This window comes from Melanostigma gelatinosum (assembly GCF_949748355.1).
Source record: "Melanostigma gelatinosum genome assembly, chromosome: 9".
NCBI classification, from domain to species: Eukaryota; Metazoa; Chordata; class Actinopteri; order Perciformes; family Zoarcidae; genus Melanostigma; species Melanostigma gelatinosum.
This window is the reverse complement of record NC_136642.1, coordinates 15,589,279-15,613,027: the sequence shown is the minus strand read 5'-3', so window position 1 is coordinate 15,613,027 and position 23,749 is coordinate 15,589,279. Positions and strand designations below refer to the sequence as shown.

The 23,749-nt window shown below is 42.0% G+C and overlaps 2 protein-coding genes across 2 annotated transcripts in view; both read left to right on the top strand.

Annotated features, from left to right (window-relative positions):
• The first annotated feature begins 2,953 nt into the window (after positions 1 to 2,953).
• On the top strand, positions 2,954 to 6,337 carry LOC306782794 (CCN family member 3-like). Its single transcript, XM_079276241.1, has 5 exons — positions 2,954 to 3,128; positions 3,590 to 3,818; positions 3,942 to 4,196; positions 4,650 to 4,879; positions 5,024 to 6,337. The coding sequence occupies exons 1-5, from the start codon at positions 3,081 to 3,083 to the stop codon at positions 5,315 to 5,317; spliced, it is 1,056 nt and encodes a 351-aa protein (XP_079132367.1). The 5' UTR covers positions 2,954 to 3,080; the 3' UTR covers positions 5,318 to 6,337.
• An 8,446-nt stretch (positions 6,338 to 14,783) lies between these two features.
• The window catches only part of sntb1 (syntrophin, basic 1), a 34,446-nt gene continuing 25,480 nt past the window's right edge, over positions 14,784 to 23,749 (top strand). The window contains exon 1 of the mRNA XM_079275597.1: positions 14,784 to 15,385. Within this exon, the coding sequence (XP_079131723.1) occupies positions 14,836 to 15,385 (550 nt within the window). The 5' untranslated portion in view covers positions 14,784 to 14,835. The remainder of the gene's footprint in view (positions 15,386 to 23,749) is intronic.

Genomic DNA, 23,749 nt, shown 5'->3' with positions numbered 1-23,749 from the left:
ATGGGAAAAGACAGACGTTGAGGCCTTACTGAGGGGCCTCAGATGCCGAAGAGCAGAAGGCTCAAGAGAGACAGAAGAAAAGCATTGTTTTCGAGGGATTACAATCAATTGAATCACAGATTTTCAAATGAAAAACATCTGTGAGGGAAAGACAGAATTGACTGATCCATGATCCTTAGTTTATTGTGGGTACCGCAGCTGTGAAAAATGTCGGTGGTACAGCACCATCTCCCGATTTATCTCGTCAGCAGCGAAATAGAAGCAGAATTTAAAAAGACCAAAGCAGAAGCAGTAAAGGAGCAGAAATCCACACACAGTCGGCAAACACAACCATCCCTGTGATATTTGACATTCTTCAACTTCTTCGGGTAAATTATTTGAACAGCACTGAATCAAGATTTTGGCAGAGCTAGCCACTGCTCGCTGGAATCACAAGTCATTTAGAAGGCAGATCTTAACCTCAATTTATTTCTCTTTTGTTCCTAACTGGGTGACGGAGTCAATCGTTTATACAGTATGTGGATGGACAGGAAAGTCCAGACCGAGTATCTTTCATTGATGAAGGAAGTTGGGAGGAATCTGCATATAAATGTTCTCAAAACAGCTGGCCACATGTGGTAGTTGTTAGCAGTTTATTGGTCACATATTTTAAATATTTTACTTTGCAGAGAACAAGATATTGCTATGGCAACAGAGAACAAATACTGCAATAAATGAAATGGTAGTCGTGGGTGTAACCAAACGGTGCGCAGTAAGTATGAAGAATAGAAAGTGTTCTTCTGCAACAAATTATTTATAACTATCTACTGTCTAAAAGGGATTCCATGTTTTAATAATTTGATTGATGTTGAATTCCTTGAAATATTAATGTTCATACAGTAAGTGCTCAGTACGCCATGTAGTAGAAAGACATGTGATCATTCATTTGAAGTCTGATGATTTTACACACAACTACGAAGTTCACAAACTCCAGCTTCTCTATTGGCCACTTCATCTCTGAAATGTCAATCTCTCTCTTAAAACCATGTGAACACAGATTGGGCCATCACACAGTGGAAACCAACCTCTAGCTCAATACTAGCCTGTATAAAACTCATGCCAACAGAACAGAAACCTGAAATATCACATGTCCAGAGCAAAAAAACATATGAAATATAAAAAAGGCCAACTGCAGTGTACTGTATATATTAGAGGAAACGTTTCACTCACTCATCTGTATGTTTAAAACAATAAAATGAATTAAGCTGCACTCCACAACAGCTATATGCTGTATTTTCCATCCAAATCTTATCAGTCTGCCACCACTTTCAAACCTGGATAAAGTATATCTGGCACCTGCAAGTCGTACTCTCACAGACCGCTGACATCCGCTCACCAAAAAGCAAAACATTAAGCCCAGAGCCAAGCAAACTGTTGCATTGCTCATTAAACCAGCAATAAACATTATTGATATCAAACCAAAGCAGTTTTACCTTAAAAACAGGTGTGGTCTCTGCCGCTGTCCTTCACATATCCACCATGACACGAACTGTCGCGTGATGAAGACCTGGATCATCTTGAATTTACACTTCATCGTTTAGACCAAACGTCCCAATGGTCACAGCTTGAAAAACGAGGCCACAAAGGTGAAGTAGCTCGGTCAGCTGATTCCCTCTTTAAGGATACGCTAACGTGTGAATAGCATTGAACGCGCACATGTTGTTTTTTTAAAGCATTTTCTTTGACATTGGCTTAATGTGTCGCTCGTGTCTGCCATGTGAAATTTGAACAACCGAAATGTAAATAGTGATGAGTCGACCCGTGAAAATAAAAGCATCAATACGTGTCACTCTTAACTAATGATACTGTATGTACTTTTGTGTTTGTAGCCTCTTTCTGATAGAATATGACGATGCTGACAGTATGACTTCTATTTGTAAAAAAAAAAAAAGAAAAAAAAACAATACTGAGGAATATCAGTTTGTGCAGTTTGTGTTGTGCATGTTTGTCAACACTACCATTGGGAGGCGCCATGTTGAGACATGAACAAACTCTAAACACATGGCTTTTAGTTGGCTCTGCCAGATACATTTCATGTTTTGCTTTGCTTACAATCTCTTACCAAAGAAAGGGAGCAATTATATAATGCCATCTATATAATGTCATGGAACAAAATATCATAGGTTGATGTTCAACAAACATGAAACATGGATACACTCACACACATAAGACATTAATGGACATTCACGCTGATCACGTTTCTTCATCGTACTATCACACTCACATAAACCCCAAACAAACTTTCATATACATTTAGTTTCTGCTCCCCTTCTGTTCAGGGATCCAGTCAGCTTTCACCCCCAAATCCATCCAAGTACCTCTGCTTGGAATAAAACCATAACACATCTCTGACCAGATGTGTCGACCACAGTGTCAGTCCTCCCACTGATCCAAGCTACTGATGAACCAAAGTTTCCACTGTGTAGCTATTTTAGGAAGCAGTAACAATCCGACAGGGAATAAGAGGGTTTTCCACTGTGACCTCCCAGGTTGGGTTCAGCGAGAGAGGTCAAAGTGTCACCACCCACTGCCAGTGGGACCAAAGTAAGGGAACCCCATGCATGCCATATCTGATGAGAGGAACACCCTGGAGGGCAAAGGGAATCCCCAATACGGAAACTTCAAAAGGAAAGTGTGCATTAATAAATAACAGATGAAAAAAAGAAAGTATATAATGTATACATATATGAGTTGTACATTTAATACTATGTAAAAAACAAGTCTTTTTTAGCAGAATGTTAAATGAACCTCCATGTATGTTGTGGTATCCTCATTGACTCTCATCCTCCTCCAACACTCTGGGCGATCTCGCTGACATTCCTTCCTGTTTGTCGTCATGGTGCCAGCAGGACAGCTCCGCTATATAAGGTCCTCCTCTCCCGAGCCCTGAGCCAGAACGACAAAGAGATCACAACCTTCTGCTACACAACAGCCAGAGAGGGGAGACCATTCAACCCCGGACAAAGAACTCAAATCAGCCCCAGTAAAGACAACTAAAACCTTTTTAGACTGCAGATATTTTGGATTCTGGATTTTGGAAGATGACCAATCTGTCAGAGAGAGCTCTTTTTGTCTTCTTTGCAGCACAGGTAGGCATTACAACAGCAACGGACTGTTTTCATTGAGATACAGAGTTCTATATTGTGACACCAGATGCTCTGAATGGGTTTAAGACAAAGACAATATTTTATTTTATTTATAAAAAAGAATCCTCTCACTTTGGAAACTATCGAATTCTTTTTTTTCACAGACAATTTTTCACAGTTGTCTTAATTTACCTAAATTGATGAACTGGTTAGCCACTTTTTACCAAATGAGTTTCACTGAGCAAGTGTTCTTTTTTAAGTTTACTGAAGTCATTGTTTGCTATTCTGTGAATTACCCTATAAAATGTTTAGCAACTTTTGCATCCTATAAGGTTTTACTTTTGTATAAAACATATTTTTGTGTGTAATATTTAATCTCAAGAAGTAGGCTTGTCATTTTGGTTGGATTATAGATCAAGACTCAACAATATGTAAAACACCAATGAATTTTGTCCCCCACCCAGGTGTTTACAATAGTCTGGACCCAGGTGTGCCCTCGGAGATGCCAGTGCCCTAAGGAGCCCCCCATGTGTCTCCCAGGGGTCCCTTTGATCCTTGATGACTGCGTCTGCTGCCTGGTGTGTGCCCGTCAGAAAGGGCAGGTCTGCTCTGAAATGAACCCCTGTGACACACGGAAAGGGCTGCAGTGTGAATACTCCGTCGAGGTCCACAGGAGGACTGGGATCTGTGCCGGTGAGTGGACATTCCCAAATGTCAGTTATTCTTCTTGTGAATAAGAGATGATTTAACTTGTAAAAAACAAACTAAAACTAGATTTCTTATCTATTTCTTTTCTATTTTGTCTCTTTCATCCAGTTCATGAAGGAGATGTGTGTGTTCTGGATGGTTCTGTCTATCAGAACGGCCAGACCTTCTTCCCCAGCTGTAAGTACCAGTGTATGTGCCGCGATGGGCAGATCGCCTGTGTGCCGCGCTGCAACTTGGACGTGATGCTGCCTGGACCGGACTGCCCCATGCCACGCAGGGTCCAGGTACCTGGAGAGTGCTGCGAGAAGTGGGTGTGTGAGCCCCAGGTTGAGGCCCGTGCACTGGGCGGCTTGGCCATGGCAGGTGAGTGGACTGGAAGTAGGGTGTGATGGGATGAGATGGACCATACAGATAGACACATACAATCAACCATTCCTCTTTGACGTCAGTGCCACTGCAGTGTGAGACAGAGTTTAAAGGTTATGTACCTGTCTCTGACCTGATCAGGGTAAGGGAGCAGCAACCAAGAGAGGAAGGAAGGGAAGAGGAAAGTAGAGTGAGAGCTGAGAAAGGCTGAGACGAGGAAACACAGAGGAAAGAAACAGTGTTATGACTTCAGTCTCCAATGTGAAACAGCAATGTGATACATCACTGCAGCCAGTTGAATCCAATCAAGCATCGTGTTCTCGATACGTTTTCTACATTCTTGGATTGGTTGCTTTCAAGTTTCAAGTATACACCTTAGTCTACTTTTTGTAGCAGATGAAAATGGTGACTTCTTTCTCTAACCCGCTGTCCGCCTGTGCGTTCCCTCAGCCTATCGTCAGGAGGAAACGGTGAGCTTCGACGGTTGGGACCCCAGCCTTAACTGCATCGAGCAGACCACGGAGTGGGGCGCCTGCTCTCAAACCTGCGGCATGGGGGTGTCCACCAGGGTCAGCAATAAGAACCGTCGGTGTGAGATGGTGAAGCAGAGCCGACTGTGTATGATCAGACCCTGTGATAACCAGCAGGACCAGACGCAGCTGGCACAACTTGCACAGAGGGTACTTTTTGGATGCCATGTCCTTTATGTAGGAGTTTCTACTCTCCAGTAAACCCAGTAGCATGAGAATACATAAAAAAAAACACATTTTCGAGAGGGATACAGTGCACATGCATTCAGTGAATGGCTCTTTTTCTCCCTGCAGAGAGGCAGTAAGTGTCAGAGGATGGTGAGAAGCGACACAGCCGTCCACCTCTCCTATAAGAACTGCACCAGCGTCCAGGCCTACAAGCCTCGCTACTGTGGCTCCTGCAGGGACGGCCGCTGCTGTACCCCCCACAGAACCAAGACCGCCCTGGTGGAGTTCCAGTGTGCCAAAGCTAAAACAACCAGGAGACCCGTCATGGTGATCCTGACCTGTGCCTGTCACAGCCACTGTCCCCAAGACAACGCTGTGTGGCAGCCATCGGAGATGGGATACAGCGGTTATAGGTCCTAAAATCCCTATTGAAGGGAGAAAAGCTTTTTATTCATTTTAAAACATGAGTTGCATTAACTCTAAACGTAAACAAGTCTGTGATATATCAACAGTGAAAATACGATTAGATCTGCTTATTATGGTCAGAATCATACTTGTATTCATAAAATCCTGTGGACAAATAGGTATCATCTTCTACTGTTTAGTAGAATCAAAGCACTTAAACCTTGTGATATATCAGAGTATACTTCCAACCATTCACAACAGACTTCAGTTGGACGGATGTCTGTAAGTGCTCTTACATTGTCTCTGCTTAAGAGGTCAAACATGAAGGTGTAACGTTACAGTTTAGTGGGGAAATACAGGAGTGTCATGGTTGCTTCCAACCAGATAGTTTGATTGACAGTCGGGTTGGCTGATCAGGAAAATGTTGTAGTTTTTTAGACAAAGAGCATGAAACCACAGTGTGTTTTGTTCAGCCTAAATCATGAAGAAAAACACTCGGCAACGGAGAAAGGAGCTCCTCTTTCAGAATAAAAGACCTGCTGTACTGTGACACTTTGACACCTAAATCTATATATCAAAAAAATAATAATCCTGAAATCCTATTACGGTACTTTCACATTGATAAAATACAAAGAAGGAAATAAAGGACCTCAGGGTGAGCTGTTACCTTTTAGTGGCACTGCCCTAGAAATCTTTCAACTATGGGATGCATTTTTTAAATAATTGGACTGTGTGCTCTGACCTGGGCCAAAGAGAGGTCACTGTAGTTACTTAGTGTCATTTCTAACAGCTGCACGAAATCTGACCCCTGTTGTATAATGTCGATGTTCCCTTCAATAAATTAAATTGTATGTTCATTTAGGTTTTTCTTTTTGTTAATTAAAAGTAGTGCACATGACAAAAGTTTTGTAAATACTTGCAGTGTAGCTTGTTCGACCGAGTGTGTCTCAAATACACAGCTTTAGTCGGTAACAATGTAAACATGAATTGTATATATTGGTATGGTATTGTTTTGCTTACTACATGAATGATACTTCACACTGCTCGTTGCTGTATCTGTCTCGATAATACTGTAAAACTCAACATTTGAAAATAAATGTGTATTTTTTTGTATCAAAGTTGTAATCTCTTTATTCACAGCTCTACATTCCACGCTGAAATCAATCTTCTCTCAGGTACAATCATTGGGATGATAAATGAGATGATGACTTGTGTTTGAATGAGGCACGTAGCTTTAGCACGTAGAAAAACAATCAAGCAGGAATTGCCTAAAAATTTAAACTGAGGATAATAGAGGAAACAGGAATATCCACATTATGAATAGATAGGACCTAAAACTAAATGAGTAGTCTTAATGACTTCATGTTAAAATGTAAAACATGTGATTTCTCCCACATCTGGCTTCTCATGCTTGATTGAGGCTGATAATTGCCCTAGATCAAACCGTTATGTTATAAGTGGTATCATGGATGTGTCATGTAGGTTTTAGGTCAGTCAAATGTATGGCAAATGTTACCTAATATAACAATATGGCTGCTCCACATTGATCAATACTGATGCAAATTAAAACAATTCCTACAGGAATGCACTACTCTTTTTGTTTTGTTGTGTTTTTCTGATGTAGCAAAGGGTGTTACAACTGAATGTTGTTGTGCAAACCTGTGTTACATAATTACAATAAATGAACCATAAAGCCTTGAATAAAATCAAAACAATACAAAAGATCATCAAATATATTAAACCACATAAGAATCAAACACTGATTTCTCTTCTCACATATATGCACCATAATCCCTTGTCTCGTGAAAGTGTTCACACATCTGCATTTCGGGTAAACCTCTTCGCCTGGATTCCCTTTTAACAGTGCAGGATGTTCATGGTTTCACATGGGACCCAGAAGTTACCGAACCCCCCGACCCTCTGACCTTTCTCCCTGAACCCCACCTGCAGGGTCACAGTGGAAAACCCAGTTATCCCCCGTGGGACTGCTGTTGCTTCCTAAAATAGCTCCTCATCGGAAACTTTAGCACACCAGTAGCTGAATCAGAAGGTGGACTGACACTGTGGTCGACACATCTGGTTGCAGCTATGTTATGGTGTCTGCTGCCCAGCTGTGTGTGGTAATATTACATGTTGGTTATGTTTGTGGATCGAGGATTTTGAGTGTATCCTAGTGTTGCATTCTCTTTACATACAGTATGTTAAGAGTAAAGAGCAAGCTAAACAATGAAAACATAATAAGATGGACCATTCGCTGTAGCATGGCTCTTGGGATGGCAATGTCTTTTCTGTCATCCTTGAAACTCAAAACCATTTCCCATCAGGTTACACAAACAACAACACGGACACAGACTGTATCACATTCTGTGTTCAAGCAATAACTTTGCAACAAAAGATAAACACAGAATATATTTGACCAGCTGATTTCAGTAACATCTTGATTTTAATAAAAACCCTTAAATTCCTTTTAGCTTGTTCACATTCCAATGCTGCTCAGATCTTCCCTCGGCCTTGCTGTACCGTGTGAGTAAAATATCATCTGTGTGAGAGATTGGTCTGGTATGGATGCTGACTGCGAACCAGTCTCCTCTCATTCGTTGACAGACAGAGACAAGACGTATCATTCAGCCGTCTCTGCGTAAGTCTTGATTCAGTGATGCTGACTGTCTGCATGTCAATGAATGACAGACTTGACCGCCTGGCTGTGTTTGCCGGCAGTTTGATGTTGTATTTTTTTACTCTGCTCTTTCCAACAAAGTCTGTTGCTGCTCTGTGAAGGCATTCAGAAACCTGACTTTTAAACGTGTTCGCCTCTTCTGTCAAAGAGGCGAAATTCCTGAACTTGAGAAGAAAAATTGTAATGTAATGCAAGTCATCTCTATTCAATTCTTGCAGTGTAATTGATTTTCCCCATGTGACCAATAGTCCAATTAAATACACAAAGTTTTGTTAAGGGATCCCTACCGCAGCAACTACAAGTGGTAGTTTTTGAAAAGACACTGGGGCTAATCATGAATATTAAAAGTACATGGACTTCATGCTGTCATGAATCATGAATGCACCAGTGTTCACCACTGTGATAGACTCACCACTGAAGTTTCCCTGTTTAGTTTAAATTTGTGTTTGAAGCAACTTTTGGTTGTTGTCTCTAGTAACTAATTTACCAGCATTAAGACGTGTACAATAAAGACGTATTTTGCCTTCTCTATCTATATGGATGGGCAATGCGGGCTGCTGTTTGTATGAAGGGTAAGTAGATTGCTCCCTCTAGTGGTGTATTTGAATAAAGCCTCTGTCACCTTCGTCACTACAGTGATCAGAAATATGAAATCTATTCATTTCAGAAAGGACTTTACCAACATCTCTTAGATGTAAACTTTATGTAAACTCATTTATTGATAATTCAACACAAAATTAAAAAACAAGCACACAAAGTCATGATTACAACTTTTACAACATGAATTGTGATTTACAGACTTACTGTACACGAACATTTATTATTTAGTTGATTAAGTGACAGTTTGTGACTGGAGGGAGAAGGGGAATAGTTTTTCTTTCATTTCATGATTTAGAAAAAGTATTTTGTTCATACAGTGCACAGAAAACCAACGAATACAAAGAAAAAGACAATACAACATAAGACGACTACGGTATCTGGAAGTTGAGCTCCTATCTTCTGAACCTTCTTTTGCAGCCTGTGTGCCCAGCTGTCAGGACTGGGGCAGTAGAATAGGTAAACCACATCAATGAAATTGAAGCAGGTATAAATGTGGCACAGGATTCCGGTGTCTGCGTCATAGACGGCCACCGATCCGTTGTCAAAATCGACCAACACCTTCACTCTCTTAGGTTTCTTTATCCAGAAGACATGGACGGGGATGTTGCGTAGAGCCTTGCAGTTGGCGTCAGTTCCTAACCTTATGACCCAGTTTCCATTCCTCGGGTTAGGTATGAATGTCCTTGTCCCACGCATCGGCTCTCTGACTACTCCTAAATCCCAGCTGGTGAACCCTTCAGCCTGAACCTCATGGTAGACTCTCCCTTCAGAAACGATCATGTTCCCAGGAACATCTCTACAATCGAATAGGTTTGGAATCCACCAAATGCCAGGACCTTGTATTTGATTCGACACCACACAGTTTGACATCGCTTTGTCTTTGCCTTTCCTCTTGGTCTGACCTTTCTTTCCACGCCTATGTTTACTCGCCTGTACTTCTGCCTTTTTCTTCCACATCTGAGCCTTCTTGTCTACAAATGCTTCCTCTAAAGGTACCGTGTCATGGGAGCTATGTTCTGTACACAGGACACAAACATATGTCTGGTCATTCCTGCAGAAGAGCTCAAACATTCTGTTGTGTTTCTTGCATATTTGGTCCTCCAGGTTATGAATAGGATCTGTCAGTTTGTGTCTTTTTAAGGCCGCAACTCTCAGATGAGGCTCTAGGTGTGTCTCACAATAAGACGTCAAGCACACCAAACAGGTTTTAGAGGCTTTGAACTTGTTGGCGAGGCAGCAGTCACATGGCACCTGTCCTGGTTTGGCCAGGGAATTATTGTCAGCTCTGGTATGATGTTCCTTAAAATTCTCCACGACCTCCCTGAATCCCGTGTTGACCCGAAGTTTGAACCCTCTGTTGAACCTCTCGTTGCACAGGGGACACTGACACCACTCTTTGTTCTCCCAGTGCCTGTTGATACAGGCCTTGCAGAAGTTGTGTCCACATGGAATAGAAACAGGCTCAGTGAAAACTTCCAGACAGATGGAGCACCGGAACTGATTCTCAGACGGGAAGCTGCCGCCCGTGGCCATATCTAGAGGAGAGGAGAGGTTTTAAAACCAAGAACCATCCATGTTTTTTGACTCCTATGTGCAACTAGTGTGAGCCACTTCATGAACAAAGGGTGCAAAGTTTGTTACATGTTATACAAAGCTATGAGTACTCTCCAATATCAGAATATTATTGTTAGAAAAATTCACTCGAGACTGGTGTAAAAAATCATTCATCATTGGACATTTATTGTTTGCAAAGAAGGAGACAGGGTTGATTCACATACAGAATGTACATCAAGACCGCTCGAAGATCTGTCTCCAAGTCTCTGATATTTATACTCAGTAAACAACATGCAGTGGGCTGGCACAAGGTAACACGCACACACATTTCGCGTTTCACACAGGCGTCTACGTATCTGGACACTTTAACTATTTGTTCGAGTACAAAGGTCACTTTCTCGTAAGTCATGATCGCAAATCAGCCCTGCGTAAGTATTGACGCTTTCTACACGTTTGTTATCATTCTTATTCAGGACAAACAGCTGAAGTGTTCTTTCGGCAATCAACTGCTTCTTAATAGATTCAACATTTGCCGAAGACCTAGTGTCAGTGAAAGTTCGCACTAGGACACAGGCCTTAAACACTACAGAGGAGATGAGCTTCTGTTAAATGTATCACATTCTTTAATTATTAAACGCATACTAATTAGTCATTTCGATTTTTCCCAACAATTATCAAGGATATGTACATTACCAATGGAGTTTAACGTCACCTGGATGATCTGCTCTGCTATCGGTCTGTGGTTGCAAATTAACTGAACTGTTTCCTTCAGTTTCATTTCTCCACAAATGTTGCAATGGTGCCACTCCTCCCCTGACTCACACTCCATCTGTGCTCTACTTTAAACTCTTTGTCATTAAATGATATATGAGCATCAATTATTCTTATACAGATACTAATAATGTGTCACTTTTATGTGTCAGTGTAATTACAGATCCACTCAACCAAAACAGCACCGGATCCAACCACAACAAGCTTCTGTGCTCAACTCTGATCGCTTTCAGAATCAAGTCAGCTAGTTATTGCAATTATTTGTCTGTGCTCTTAAAGGGTTAACATGAAAGGATTGAAATGAGCTGATCACTCCACAAATATTCTCTCTTCAGTAAAACGGCTGTTTAGTTTCTGTGAGGAAATGCATTATTTTTATTTCTTTTTTTTTGCAGCATGCAAAATAAAGAAAAGAATCTCCCATCGTTCCCTGTAAGACCTGTGTGACCAGCTGTTGGCACAGCAGTGACCAGTGTTTTTATATGTTCATTTTATATCATTATTATCTTGTTTTACTGTGTTGTTTTTATGTCTTTGCTATATTATGTTGATGTTTTCAAATGTGCATTTTAAATACATTTGGATTGGATTGGATAGCTGGATCTTGGAAACTCGTTTCAGGAAGTTTAACAATGCCAGCAGCAGCCATTAAAAAAATGCTGCCAAACCAGTGGAACCATAAAGTCCTGGTATTTGGGCTCATACTGTGAGACTCAAATCTAATACATGTTGTGAGTATTGTTAATCATTCCTCTGTGTATGAGGAAAGAATATTGTAGGAGCTGAGGTAAATTTTGTCGACAAAAACATTGTGTGTGGTCATTTGTTAATTAGTGTATTTACACTAACATTTATGAAATACTGAGGCTTTCTTACTTTGCACATCATCAAAAGACTCAGCATTATGGCATTATGTGGGCAAAGATAGCACGGCCATGTTGTAGCAACAGCCAGCTCACAGCATCTTTGCATATTTTTTATTGTTCATGTTGTGAGTCACAACAGTCACTAACGCACCCCGTCTCTCTGTCCTGTAGTAGCCCCCTTTGTTTCCAACCATTCAGCTCCACCTGACCGCCACACCTATCTGCACACCTGCTGTCTGTCTCTGAGTCAATGAGCCATTTAAGTGTAAGTGTCTATTCTGCTGATTGACAGTTTATAGCGTCGCACAAAGAAGCGTAGCAATGCACCAACAAAGGTAAGAAAATGCAAGTGAAGAAAACAAAATTTTAACAGAGCTTTTGTTTTGTTTCCTAAAAACTCTACAAGGCACCTTGAAAAACTGAAAGAACACATAATATGGTGCATAATATGGGAGAGGGATATTTCTCCAGCCTTATCTCTGAAAACTGACATATCCTAAATTGCTTGCAGTGCTCTTGAGCAAAAGACTGCACTCTCTTAACTACTGCAGAAAGCCAGTCCACAGATCAAACAACACAAAGCCCATGTGTGAGTGTGTGATTGTGTGCTGGTGAGCGAGCATAACTCTCTTTGCAGCTGCTCCCTGTTGCATTAAAAAAACAAGTGTGTAGTCTAGTGCTGACTGAGGGTTAAACAAAAAGGTTCATTAACAACCTTTAAATACCATCACATTGAATAAGATTGCATTCTCTGTTTGTTAGTTGGTTTTGAAGGTCATTACCACAACAAAGAATGTACATTTCATCTGATAGCTCATTTCCATATAAAAGCAAAAATCAAGTGTAGCTCCTACACCTCATTAAGCCAAAGAATTCTTCGTATTTCTGTTTCAGTCTTAAAATAAATCCCCTCTTTGGTGCTCACTAGTAATGATCCATTGTAGTTTAGAAGGCGGGCAAGTAAGGAAGTGTGTCTCCTTCACAGCATGCCTGTACTATATGTTCCTGTGATTACACAATGTGATTAATTATGACACACACATACACTGAAATACAGAATATTAAATTAATGATGATGCCCTTAATGATGATGCCCTTGATGTGGGTGTGTCTCATAGTTTACACATATGTCCTTAAATATAAGTTCCCAGCTGTTGTTTTAGACATTTTTAATTTAAATTCATTATAATAAACGAATAACAAATAGCCTATGGCCATACATTTACAGAGTAAACTCAATTATAAGCATAGCTCAAAGGGAAAACACGACATACATATCTTGGTTTCTGATGCCTCCTCATATGTTGGACTCAAAATCCCCATGCAGGCTTTTACATATAAAAGAGGTGATTATGCGTCTTGATAAGAAGCTTGGCTGTCCGCGTATTCATTTTAACATGTTTTTTTAACTCAAACTTCCCGAGCATCTTTTTAAAAAAAGACAGTATTATGTGTTACGAAATCACAAAATGTTTTGGGGAATTAAGGAAGGATGGTCAGAATGTGTTGGTGGCCGATGATTTTAAAACGTTCAAGGTACAAGTTAGGTTGGTGTATAAATTAGAATAATCTTAATGGCACCAGGGCAGAAAGATTGATCCTCACCGCAACACAAATCAAAAATCATCATCAATACAGAAATGTGAGCACAAAGCTTGGTACAAATATATTGAAATCTAACAGCATGAAGATATTTCAATCCAGTGGGTTCATTTTTGACCATGCCTTGTACATCTTATTGTTTACCAATGGAGGGTTCCTTATGGTTACTTATGGCAGGACTGTTGACCCTCACACACATCAATTTAGAGTCACCAGTAGGTGTCGTAGCAACATTGCGAATAGCTCAGTGTGAGGCCGTTTGATACTGAAAGCACGATGGCATGCTCAAGAGGGACGGCTGTTAAAAGACAAGGCATATTTATATGTGTTGTTACATCCACAATGCAGTAACTTCAATGCACTTGAAGTCCTGATTGAAGTCACTCACAGCAGCTGCTTCGTAGTTTTTTATTCTGATATTACCATGTCGCTGATTGAAGCTGCATCATGTTTTTTTTGTCTCCCTGTCAGTCTTTCGCGGGGCTCGAACTCGCATAACAGTCACACAGCTGTTCCTGGCATTGTAGTGATGATAACACCAGTTGCACCCTCACGGTCCGAGTTTACTAATCCCAACTCTTACGGGCCTACATAATAATAATAATAATAATAACAATAACAATAACAATAATACTAATAACAATAACAATAACAATAATACTAATAATAATAGAGAGCAAATCATTGCAAGGAGTCTTTCCAGAGCTGTCAGAGCTTCCTGGGGAACCCCCCCCCCCCAGCTCTTTTTGTTTGAACCATCAAAACAGGCACAGGCGCATTCCTGCACGCGCGTAACCGGTGTCGCGTCTGCAGTGTTGACACGTTTAGCAGAGTGAGTCCCACGGGGAATTTGAAGAATGAAAACTCAGTTCTAGTCATATTTGAGATGAGTCTATTTGTTTAAAGACATGTTTTAAAGTAGCTGACCATAAAAATGTCCAGTTTTTTTTCTGTCATCGCTTCAGATCCACGTGGCCTAATGACTCACAAAACCAGATTATGGTTTTACCCCCAAAGATATACATTGATTTCCTTTTAAGGTTGGTAAACATCCATATATTTTAAAATCATAGTATATAATTATGTTATTATGATCAACCTGATACGAGTCAATGGATACAAAATAATGGATTTTAAACTGTCATAAACTGTCATGTCTCAAACGTCCAGGGTAAAATGATGAACACATATTTGTGCATGCAGGATCTGATCGCATCGGCTGACAGCGGGGGGCGCAAACTCCACCCAGCAGATAGGATCTCGGGCGGGCGGAGCGGGGAGCAGCTTGCGCCGAAAGGGCTCGGGCTGGTTGGTCGGGACGCTTGACAAGTCCCGCTGAAAACTTCAGAGGAGGCAAAGTCCAGCCTGACTGGGAGGGAGACAGAGTGGAAGTTAACGTGAGAGAGCGTGCTGGAGGAGAGAGAAAAAAAAATCACATGTCTTTTTAAAGAAATGCTCCAAAGATGGCGGTGGTAACAACGACGGGAGTTTCAGGTGCCTTCGGAGTCCAAAAAAGTGGATTTCTTGAGGTTTTGGTGCGGGAACGGTGGCACAAAGTTTTGGTCAACTTAAACGAGGAAGCGCTCACGTTAAGCTGCGAGGAGGGCTGCGTTAATAACGACAACGTGAACGACAGCGTCAACTCCAACGGCGTTACCAACGGATCTTACCTTGATAACAATAACGCCAACTCCAACAACAGTCCCCAAACTGTGCGCACCGCGTTCTCGGACCTCCCGGAGCGAGTGCCGGAGGCGATCGCCAACAGAAAGCGGTGTCTTAAGGTGACCAAGCAGGAGGTCGGAGGGCTTGGGATCAGCATCAAAGGTGGGAAAGAGAATAAAATGCCCATCCTCATCAGTAAGATATTCAAGGGACTCGCAGCGGACCAGACCCAGGCTCTGTATGTCGGGGACGCCATCCTGTCCGTGAACAGTGTGAACCTGCGGGACGCAACCCACGACGAGGCTGTGCAGGCGCTGAAACGGGCCGGGAAAGAGGTGACACTGGAAGGTAGGTAGGCAGGCGTGAGAAAGAAACAAGAGGAGACCCAAAGGTGAAGTATGTGGGTTAGGGAATACCGCATGCATGACCCAACTCACTTTATGAACTCTCACAAGATAAGGTTTAGGAAGCCCACATGTGAGTGTTTATATCAATATCTTTTAGTGAAGATAAGCGTTTTGGACCTCAGTTCAGCCAAAGTCCTTCTGTTTTCTGCCTCATTCTTTATGGAAACCCAATATAACCAGACTCACAGATCCCTAAGGGAACTGCCCACCTTAACAGGCATGCATGGGAAGCCCACTACTTCAGGGAAGGAAACATGCTTTATAAAAGGCTGATTTGCTCATCCCTCATGTGCTGTTTTATGCATGTCATCCAGCAGCTCATTAGTCCTCAGCATACAGAGTATTGCAACTTTTCTGTCCTACCTGCCAGTTGATTGCATTCACTTGGCGTCGCAGCTGCAAATAACTCCCTGATGAGAGGAAAAGCAACAGGGCTCTGCGTGTTGAAGCCTCTGCTGTTAGATGTGATTTACTTTCCATGGAAGAAAAGAGTTACTGGTTAATATCAAGAGCGAAGAAAGAAATGTATTGTTATTTTATCCATATCTCATTTCATCCAATGTGTTTTCCTGTTCATTTACAAAGTCAAAATTAGTTGTCGCCAAACAGTCTCCCAGGCTACAAAACTGAAGTGAAACTTTTCTTCTCTGCAAATGTATTTAATTTGCAGCGCTCCACCCAATCGGGTAGCCTACGTAGTGCAACTTTGCAGGACGTCCTAGGTTTACTCCGTAGTTGGGAAACAGGTGAATGACTGGCTGCTTTAGAAGGAAACTGTTATTATGCAACCAGAAGTGCCATGGGAGAATCATGCTAGGCCACACACACACACACACACACACACACACACACACACACACACACACACACACACACACACACACACACACACACGTGTGTGTAGATGCATTGCTTTCAACTCGTTCACGTGAGCAGTGCAGCCAAGTCTGAGTTGTGCAGTGGTTTTTAACCAAAAATGAAAATTAGGCTGATTCCACTCTGAGGACGAACATCATTCCCTTAACACACACACACACACACACACACACACGTGTGCACACGCACAAGTTTGCAAGCACAAAAAAACACATACCACACACCACCACCACACACCAGAAAATGTTGCACACAAGTGCCCACTTCTGAGTATATTTTTCCTGTTCCTGTTAGCACTCTTTGACCCAAGACGGTAAGAACAAAGTGTCTCTCGCTCTCCCTCGCACACACTCTCACACTCTCACTTATATACACACATGTGAGCATGGTGATGGTACTTCCCAGGGGGACACAGGGGCTCTACTGCAGAGGAAAAATCAGGTCCCAGCTGAAAACTTACTGAGATAAAAAAGGAGAGAAGGAATGAAGCAAGGCAATGAAGACGAGGGAGTGAGAGAGATGGGAGGGGGTGATAGCTGAAATGTGAATTTAATGGGGAAAGTGCTGAGAGGTAGAGATAGAAATAGATGGAACAGAAGGAGAGCTAACGAGGGAGGCTAAGAGGCGGATTATGAAGACGACAGCGAGGGTTAACTTAATAGTAACGGAGAGACCGAAGTTCTCCACAACTGCAATTTAATAGAAAACATCTGCATTTGCCAAAGCAGTGAAACATAGAGGAATATTAAAAAAGTGAAACAGTGTGTTTTCAAGGGGTTTCATGGATCTCTGGGGGTGTGAAAGGTTCGTAACACGTAGCCCAGCATGTTAACTTTCATTGCAAATGAAAATGTAAAAATTAGTAATTTATTCTTTTTTTTTATTTTTTTTATTGCTGAGTGTAAGCCACCCTGTAAGATATGAATGAAAGACTGTGTTACATGAGGAAGGAGATCAGGAGGAAACATTGGATCCAGCTGTTAGGAGAGATGGTGTGTGTGTGTGTGTGTGTGTGTGTGTGTGTGTGTGTGTGTGTGTGTGTGTGTGTGTGTGTGTGTGTGTGTGTGTGTGTGTGTGTGTGTGTGTGTGTGTGTGTGTGTGTGTGTGTGTGTACAATGTAGTGATTTTGTGAGTGTCTACGCAAGAGACCTTGTATGTGCATGTTTGTGATCTGTGTATTTTTCACTGTAGTACTAACAGGCCATCTTGGAAAGTCATTTTGAAGATGGAGAACAAATGAATCTATCATAGGCAGTGAGCACTCACTGATGCAGGCTGTAAGAGTGCAGCAGAATGACCCAGTGGTCAAAAGCTGAGAGGATCTCAGTTCAAGCCCCCATGTCAGAGAGCATCCGCTTTGTGTTAAAGTGTCCCCTGAGCAAGACGCCGGCTCTTTGCTGGCTCTGTTCTGTGGCTCAGCATGCAGTCTGACAAGTCAAAAGTGACTTTCCCGATGGGGATCAGCCAGGGTTCTGCTGCTCCGCCACAAAGCTCCGAGCAACCACAGCCATTCTAGGTGGTGCAGTGAATAATTGGTTATTCACGAGTAAGACTTCAATTAAATTTTGACGGCGAATAATTGGTTATTCACAAGACTTCAATTACATTCTGATGGTATACCGTTAGTACTTGTACAGGATATTGCTAATTCAAAGCAGTGTGTATAGCTTGTACAGTGCACTGCAACTTGAGAGCCACACTAGAGATAGTTATGTGAGCTAATGAGGTCCACCTGCAGCACTGCCGCATCAGGTTTACCTGTGGTCACTTGAATAGAACAAAGCCATTGTTAATGCTATTAGTAACACCTGTGCTTCAAGTCGAAATGTCTGCTGTGAAAAAAGGCCTATGTCACACCATTGGTAGGTGGTCGTGTGGTAAATACCGGTAGGCCTTTTTCACAGAGGACATTTTGACTTCTCACAAAAGAAAAAGCCAAGGTGTAGATAATGAAAATAATAATGGCTGAATTCCATGTAGCTGCTTTGATTTCAGAATCCTGGGATCGTGCGTGGTGGCTCACCGTCACCGTCACTGGAACACTTAGTAGTTAATGTTACTCGTAACAGCTGTGAGAACAGCTGTCTGCTGTGAGAGGCCTATTGTCAATATAACCTGCTTCTCAGCCGCAGAACAGCGCCAGGTTCACACTGTTCTGACGTTACAATTGGAGGGGGTTGCATCTGACGACTTTTACAACTTTTCCAAACTGACAGATCTGAAAAGCTTGATGCAGCGATTGGCCTCCTTCACGGCAGACATTTTGACTTGTCATTGTAGGAAAAAGCACAGGTGTTACTAATAACCTTAAGGTTCGCTCTGCTCTATGCAAGTGTCCCAGTATGCCATGGAAAGACCCTGAAAATGAAGTAAATATGTGGAATTCAGCCATTATGAATTTGATCATACACCTGTGCTTTACCTACTGCGACCTGTCAAGATGTCTTAAGCTAAAAAAAAAAAAAGAAGACCTAATGGCCAGGTGTGTGCAGAAGCGAAAGTATGCAAGATTTGGACTTCTCTCTCAGAAAGACACCGTACTTAGTCAGCAGATGCTGCCTTCTCTTGCCAACGGCCCACAGATAACCTGTGGATGGCAACATCAGGACACGCAACCCCTTTACCTTCCGGTGGTAAACAACTTCACAAGTCCCCGGTGCAGGAATGAGAGAGCTTTACAGGTGTCAGTCGAGGCGGTCACACGAGGATAACTGCTCTTAGTGTTCACAGCTGTCCTCGTTCTAGCCCTCGTTTCCTTCCCCCCCCCCCCCCCGTCCCATTGTTTTCATCTTTGTATTATTGTTTAACATAATGATTGAAAATTCAGTCAAACCATGTGGGTGTTAAGTTTATTTTCCCCTCAGCACAGAGAGCAATTTGATTAAAATGAAAAGAGATGACAAATTCCATCAGAGAATTGTGTAGCTCAATTCACTTGTGTTTACAATTAGAACTGGATGGTCTCGCATGTCAACAATATTTGTCCATATTTATATTACAAAGTGTTTTAGTGCCAGAAAGAGATGTATACCCCACACAAGGCTTATTTATTTAGTAACCTTTATCTGTATTCCTTGAGTCACATGACGACTGAGCAAATACTTCTCAAGGTTGACTTGCTACTAAGAGGCTAAATAGAGTAGTACAGGTTGTCTGAGTGGCCAGTGGTGTTGAGAATACTCATTATATTATTCTTTTTAAGGTGTGAAAACGCTTATTTTTTCTTTTCTTTTTTAGAGTAGCGGGTAGTGAAATTGACACTTTCCTGTAAGCTCTGCCCTGCGTTGTTGTTGCTGGGCCTCAAGCTTTTCTCTCTAGCACAGCCCATATGCAATAAACAGTGTAAGCGGATTCACCATCGAAATACTTAGTCATTAGACAGAGAAAACCATGCTCCTCATCGCTAGCTGGCAACGGTCGATCGGCTATTGCCGGCTGAAATACAACTTCCGATAGCCGATTGTATCGCCTGTAGCGGGCTAGCTCGATTGAATTAATTGGATGAAGTCGCCGGCTGACTTGTTTGTTTTCAGCTGACAATGAGAACCCTGTAAAAGAGATCTTTTGCACATCATGGCTATGTGGTATCACGCTAAAAATATCTATAGCATATGGTAAGCGTCTTTACCAGTTAATGACCGACATGTAACCTTAAAAAAGAATGTTTGCTGCTGTTATCTAATGTAATTCTTGGCCTTGGAAATAAACCTGTAAGGTTAATACTGTAGGATATGCTGATGTTTTAGCTTACATTACAGCACACAAACACACTGTTTAATCAATTCCTTACACTTTTGCTGTTGTGGTTTAGAGAGGCTAATTAAAAACACTCCAGACCCTGTAAATTCGGAGTATTGCTCATACTACAACCCCACACGCGGCTCATGTGGAGAAATCCAAAGGTACAGTTGCTAAGCTACTGTATGAGTCGACAATGTCCGGGTGAGGGTTTTAGTCAACATTCGGTGTCAAATACGGGACACCATACTGAAGTAATGGAGATAGTTTTGGTTGAAACTAGCCGTAGTTACACTCTGTAAGAAAATGAAACAGACACACTGTGAGGATTTATGTCGATCTCTGCTGTGTTTCCCTCAGTAGTGTCCTCCTAAGAGTCTCGCCCACTGCCGCGCCTCTCTCCATAGGCACAGCTGTGCCTCATCTCCGGTGATCGCCTCCGGCTGACATAAATACTCCTGTCACTCTCAACCCAGTTGTCAGTCCGTCCGTTTACCTACCTGGTATTCCGACCCGTGAGTCGTCCATTTGTTACTCTCTGAAGATCTGAAACTGACGTTGCCTCTCGTTTTTTCGACCTGCCTGCCGTCCAGTGTCGAGCCTCGGGTTTTCACCTGTACGAGGAAGCCTTCCAGTTAGTTCCTCGGAGATCAACTGTGTAGTCTTGGCGTTCCTGTGTCGAGCCTCGGGTGTCACACAGACGATCCAGCCTGCCTGCCAGCCGCGGACGCGGACCGGCCACTTCCCGGCTAAGATCCGAGCGGAGCGCGAGGACGCGCCTCCGTATTGACGTTGACAGTTTTCCTGTCGGCTTCGTCTGCCGCTCCGCAGGATTAGCCACTTTCCGGCTTGGAACCGGCCGGAGGCGTGAAGACGCCTCCTATTGACTTTGTCCATTTCCTGTCTTTTCCCTTGACTGAGAGAGATAAACGAACCTTGGTTTTGAAATAGAACTTTGCTGTCTGATGTTGAGGGAGAAATCTCCTCTCAATGAAAGTAGAGCAGGCCAGCACACGTGGAATGATAGCTTTTCAGACACACGGCGCTAAAAACGTTACCGAAACTGATTTACAATTATAAGGAATTTAATTCCACTGATGCAAGTACGATTACAGTTAAACATTGGAGTACATACTCCTATGAAATATTAAAACAATAAAACCCCATTTGCAAAAACCTCTACTCAGCTCCTCAGGTGAAAAACACGTCCGTCGTCCGAGGGCCATCACACGAGAGAGGAAAAAAAGACTTGAAATTAAACCGCCCACATCTGTTCGAAACACCTCCTCTTCCATTTATCCCGATTCCTATTGGCTAACTTCCAGGAGTGTATTCGCCTGTCTGCCCCTGAGTTTACTAACACATTCAATGACTGTCAGTTACGTTTTAACCCCTTCTATAATAATCCTTCAGTATGAAAGTTAAACTTCTGCAACTTGGCAGAAGCTTCATGTCTTTTAGCTACTATTCCTACATCACTTTATGTTTATCTTATTTATGCATTCCCAAAACCCTTATGTTTATGACTAATTATGAATTATTAATTATGAATTATTAAACACTTTTATTATATCTACTAACTACAGTTTTTTGCTCAAATTTCTTACACTGAGTCTGCATTTGGGTCCGTGAAACACCCCACATCATAACACACACAGCGTCAAACTGTAGGTTTATTTATAAGCATCAAGATAACTCCACAGAGCCTAAACATGAAAGTGGAAAAAAATGAGGAACTGAAAGTCAGAATACAATAAAGAACATCTGCCACACGTCAGCAGACAGGAAATGAGTCAGTGTCCTGTAAGCTCCCCTGTTCACCCCCTAGCAAGCCTGTCACCTGTCATCACCTGGCATCTGGAGGGGTTTGTCTGTGAGCGTGATTATGTGCCCGCTGTCAGCAGTGTGTCGAGCAGCTTGTGTATATGCACGTGTGTCATCAGCAGTATAGTCTGGTCTGATGCTACAGTCGATATACTGTATGTGGTTGAGAGCGAGAGATTAAGAAAGAGAGAGCCGACGTGTCTACATAGCTGCCTGTTTATGTCATTAGAGAAACTACCGTCTCGTCTGCTACTGTTTGTGGAGTCTGACTCAGAGCAGATGATGATGATGACGACAGCAACAGCGTTGCATTATTGTTGTGGTGAAGATGATACATTGAATGTTTATACAGGCAAACAAAAGCTGAGTCAGAGAGTCAAAGCTTATCCGTTTTTTTCCTGTTGGCTTTGTTTGAAGAACACAAAAACTCATTTTCCCTCCAGGTGTAAGCATTTTGTGTTTGTAGCTGACATTGTGTTTGCTGAGATCATCAGTAGAAATACTGATGGTCGTCATAGACCTAAACTCAAGGGTGGCTAAATACTTCACCTAAATGCTTAAATTGAGAGTTTAAAAAGATATTTATTAAGACTGTGGCCAAAAATGACCCATAATAGGAAGTCGTTATGCAGCTTCTGTTGAATCCGTGTCACTGGAGACGAGTCAACAGCCGACTGTAAAAACTACCATCTGTTCACACTTTCTGGTTGTGGTTTTGAGTACCGGTAAGTATGCTGGTTTCTGTTGCCAATTATGGAAACAATGGAACATGTAACATACAGCTGAATGGTTTAATAGATTGATGATGATGAAGATAATGTGTAGTGCCTGTCTCGTTTTTCTGTTTTTTTTTTTAATCAGAGTAAGTCATTGTGTGACATCCTTGCATCATTAGGGGCGCAGTTGTACATGTACAGTGGCTCTTGGTCCTATGGAGATTGAATACAATAATTAGGCATAAGCTAAGCCACATAAACGGTCTACTATGATTTACCACTTGAAATTCTTTGTAGTTTTTAACAATTTGTCCCTTATTTCAGACACTAATATAAAAGAGCAGGATTTGTATCTCTAGCTGATAATCCTTTATTGTGCTGGTAGACTATCAGTTTTTGGTAGGCTAGATTATTAAGCTTAAATCATCTAAACGTCAGCTATTTGCTGGGCCCTGGCAGTGTGTTTGTAAAATGCAACCAACTGAAGAGAGGGGTTTGGTGGATAGTCCATTGTCATTTTGGAAAAAAGCATCTGCTAAATGACTGTAATAATTAAGTAAATTCTCAGCACTATGTGGGATATGAGTTGTTTTTCTGTGTACTGTGTTCACTGTACTTTTGTGAACCAAATTTCCACATTCCCATAATCAAGGCACATATTTACAGCCAGAATAATATATTATGATGATCAATACTTTATACAGAAGACTTATGCCCCATTAATTCACTTTAATCTACATGTTCCAAAATAGTGTGTCATCTCATAATCTCTGAACGCATCGGCTATCAGTCTGACGACACACAGGCCTCTGGGGGCAACGGCCTATATTTCTGGGGTTCTGGTGTAGCCAGCAGATATCTGGACCAATCCTTCCTTTTGCGTGTGCTGCTCGTTGTTTACAGCCCGATTTTCAACTTGAGATGCAAACCTGAGTCTGGAGTTGCGAGACGACGTGTGCAACCGGATTGTTTCACAAGTAGCCAGTTTTCAAGCTAATTTAAATTATTTGAAAGCGCTAAATCGATGTCGCAGATAGCAGGTGGGTTTGGGGATTGCAGTTTGACCGATGCGTTCCTCCTCTTTTGCTCTCCACACAGACTCTTTACCTACATTCAACCAAAGCATCTTTTAATTGGTCAATAGTAACTGT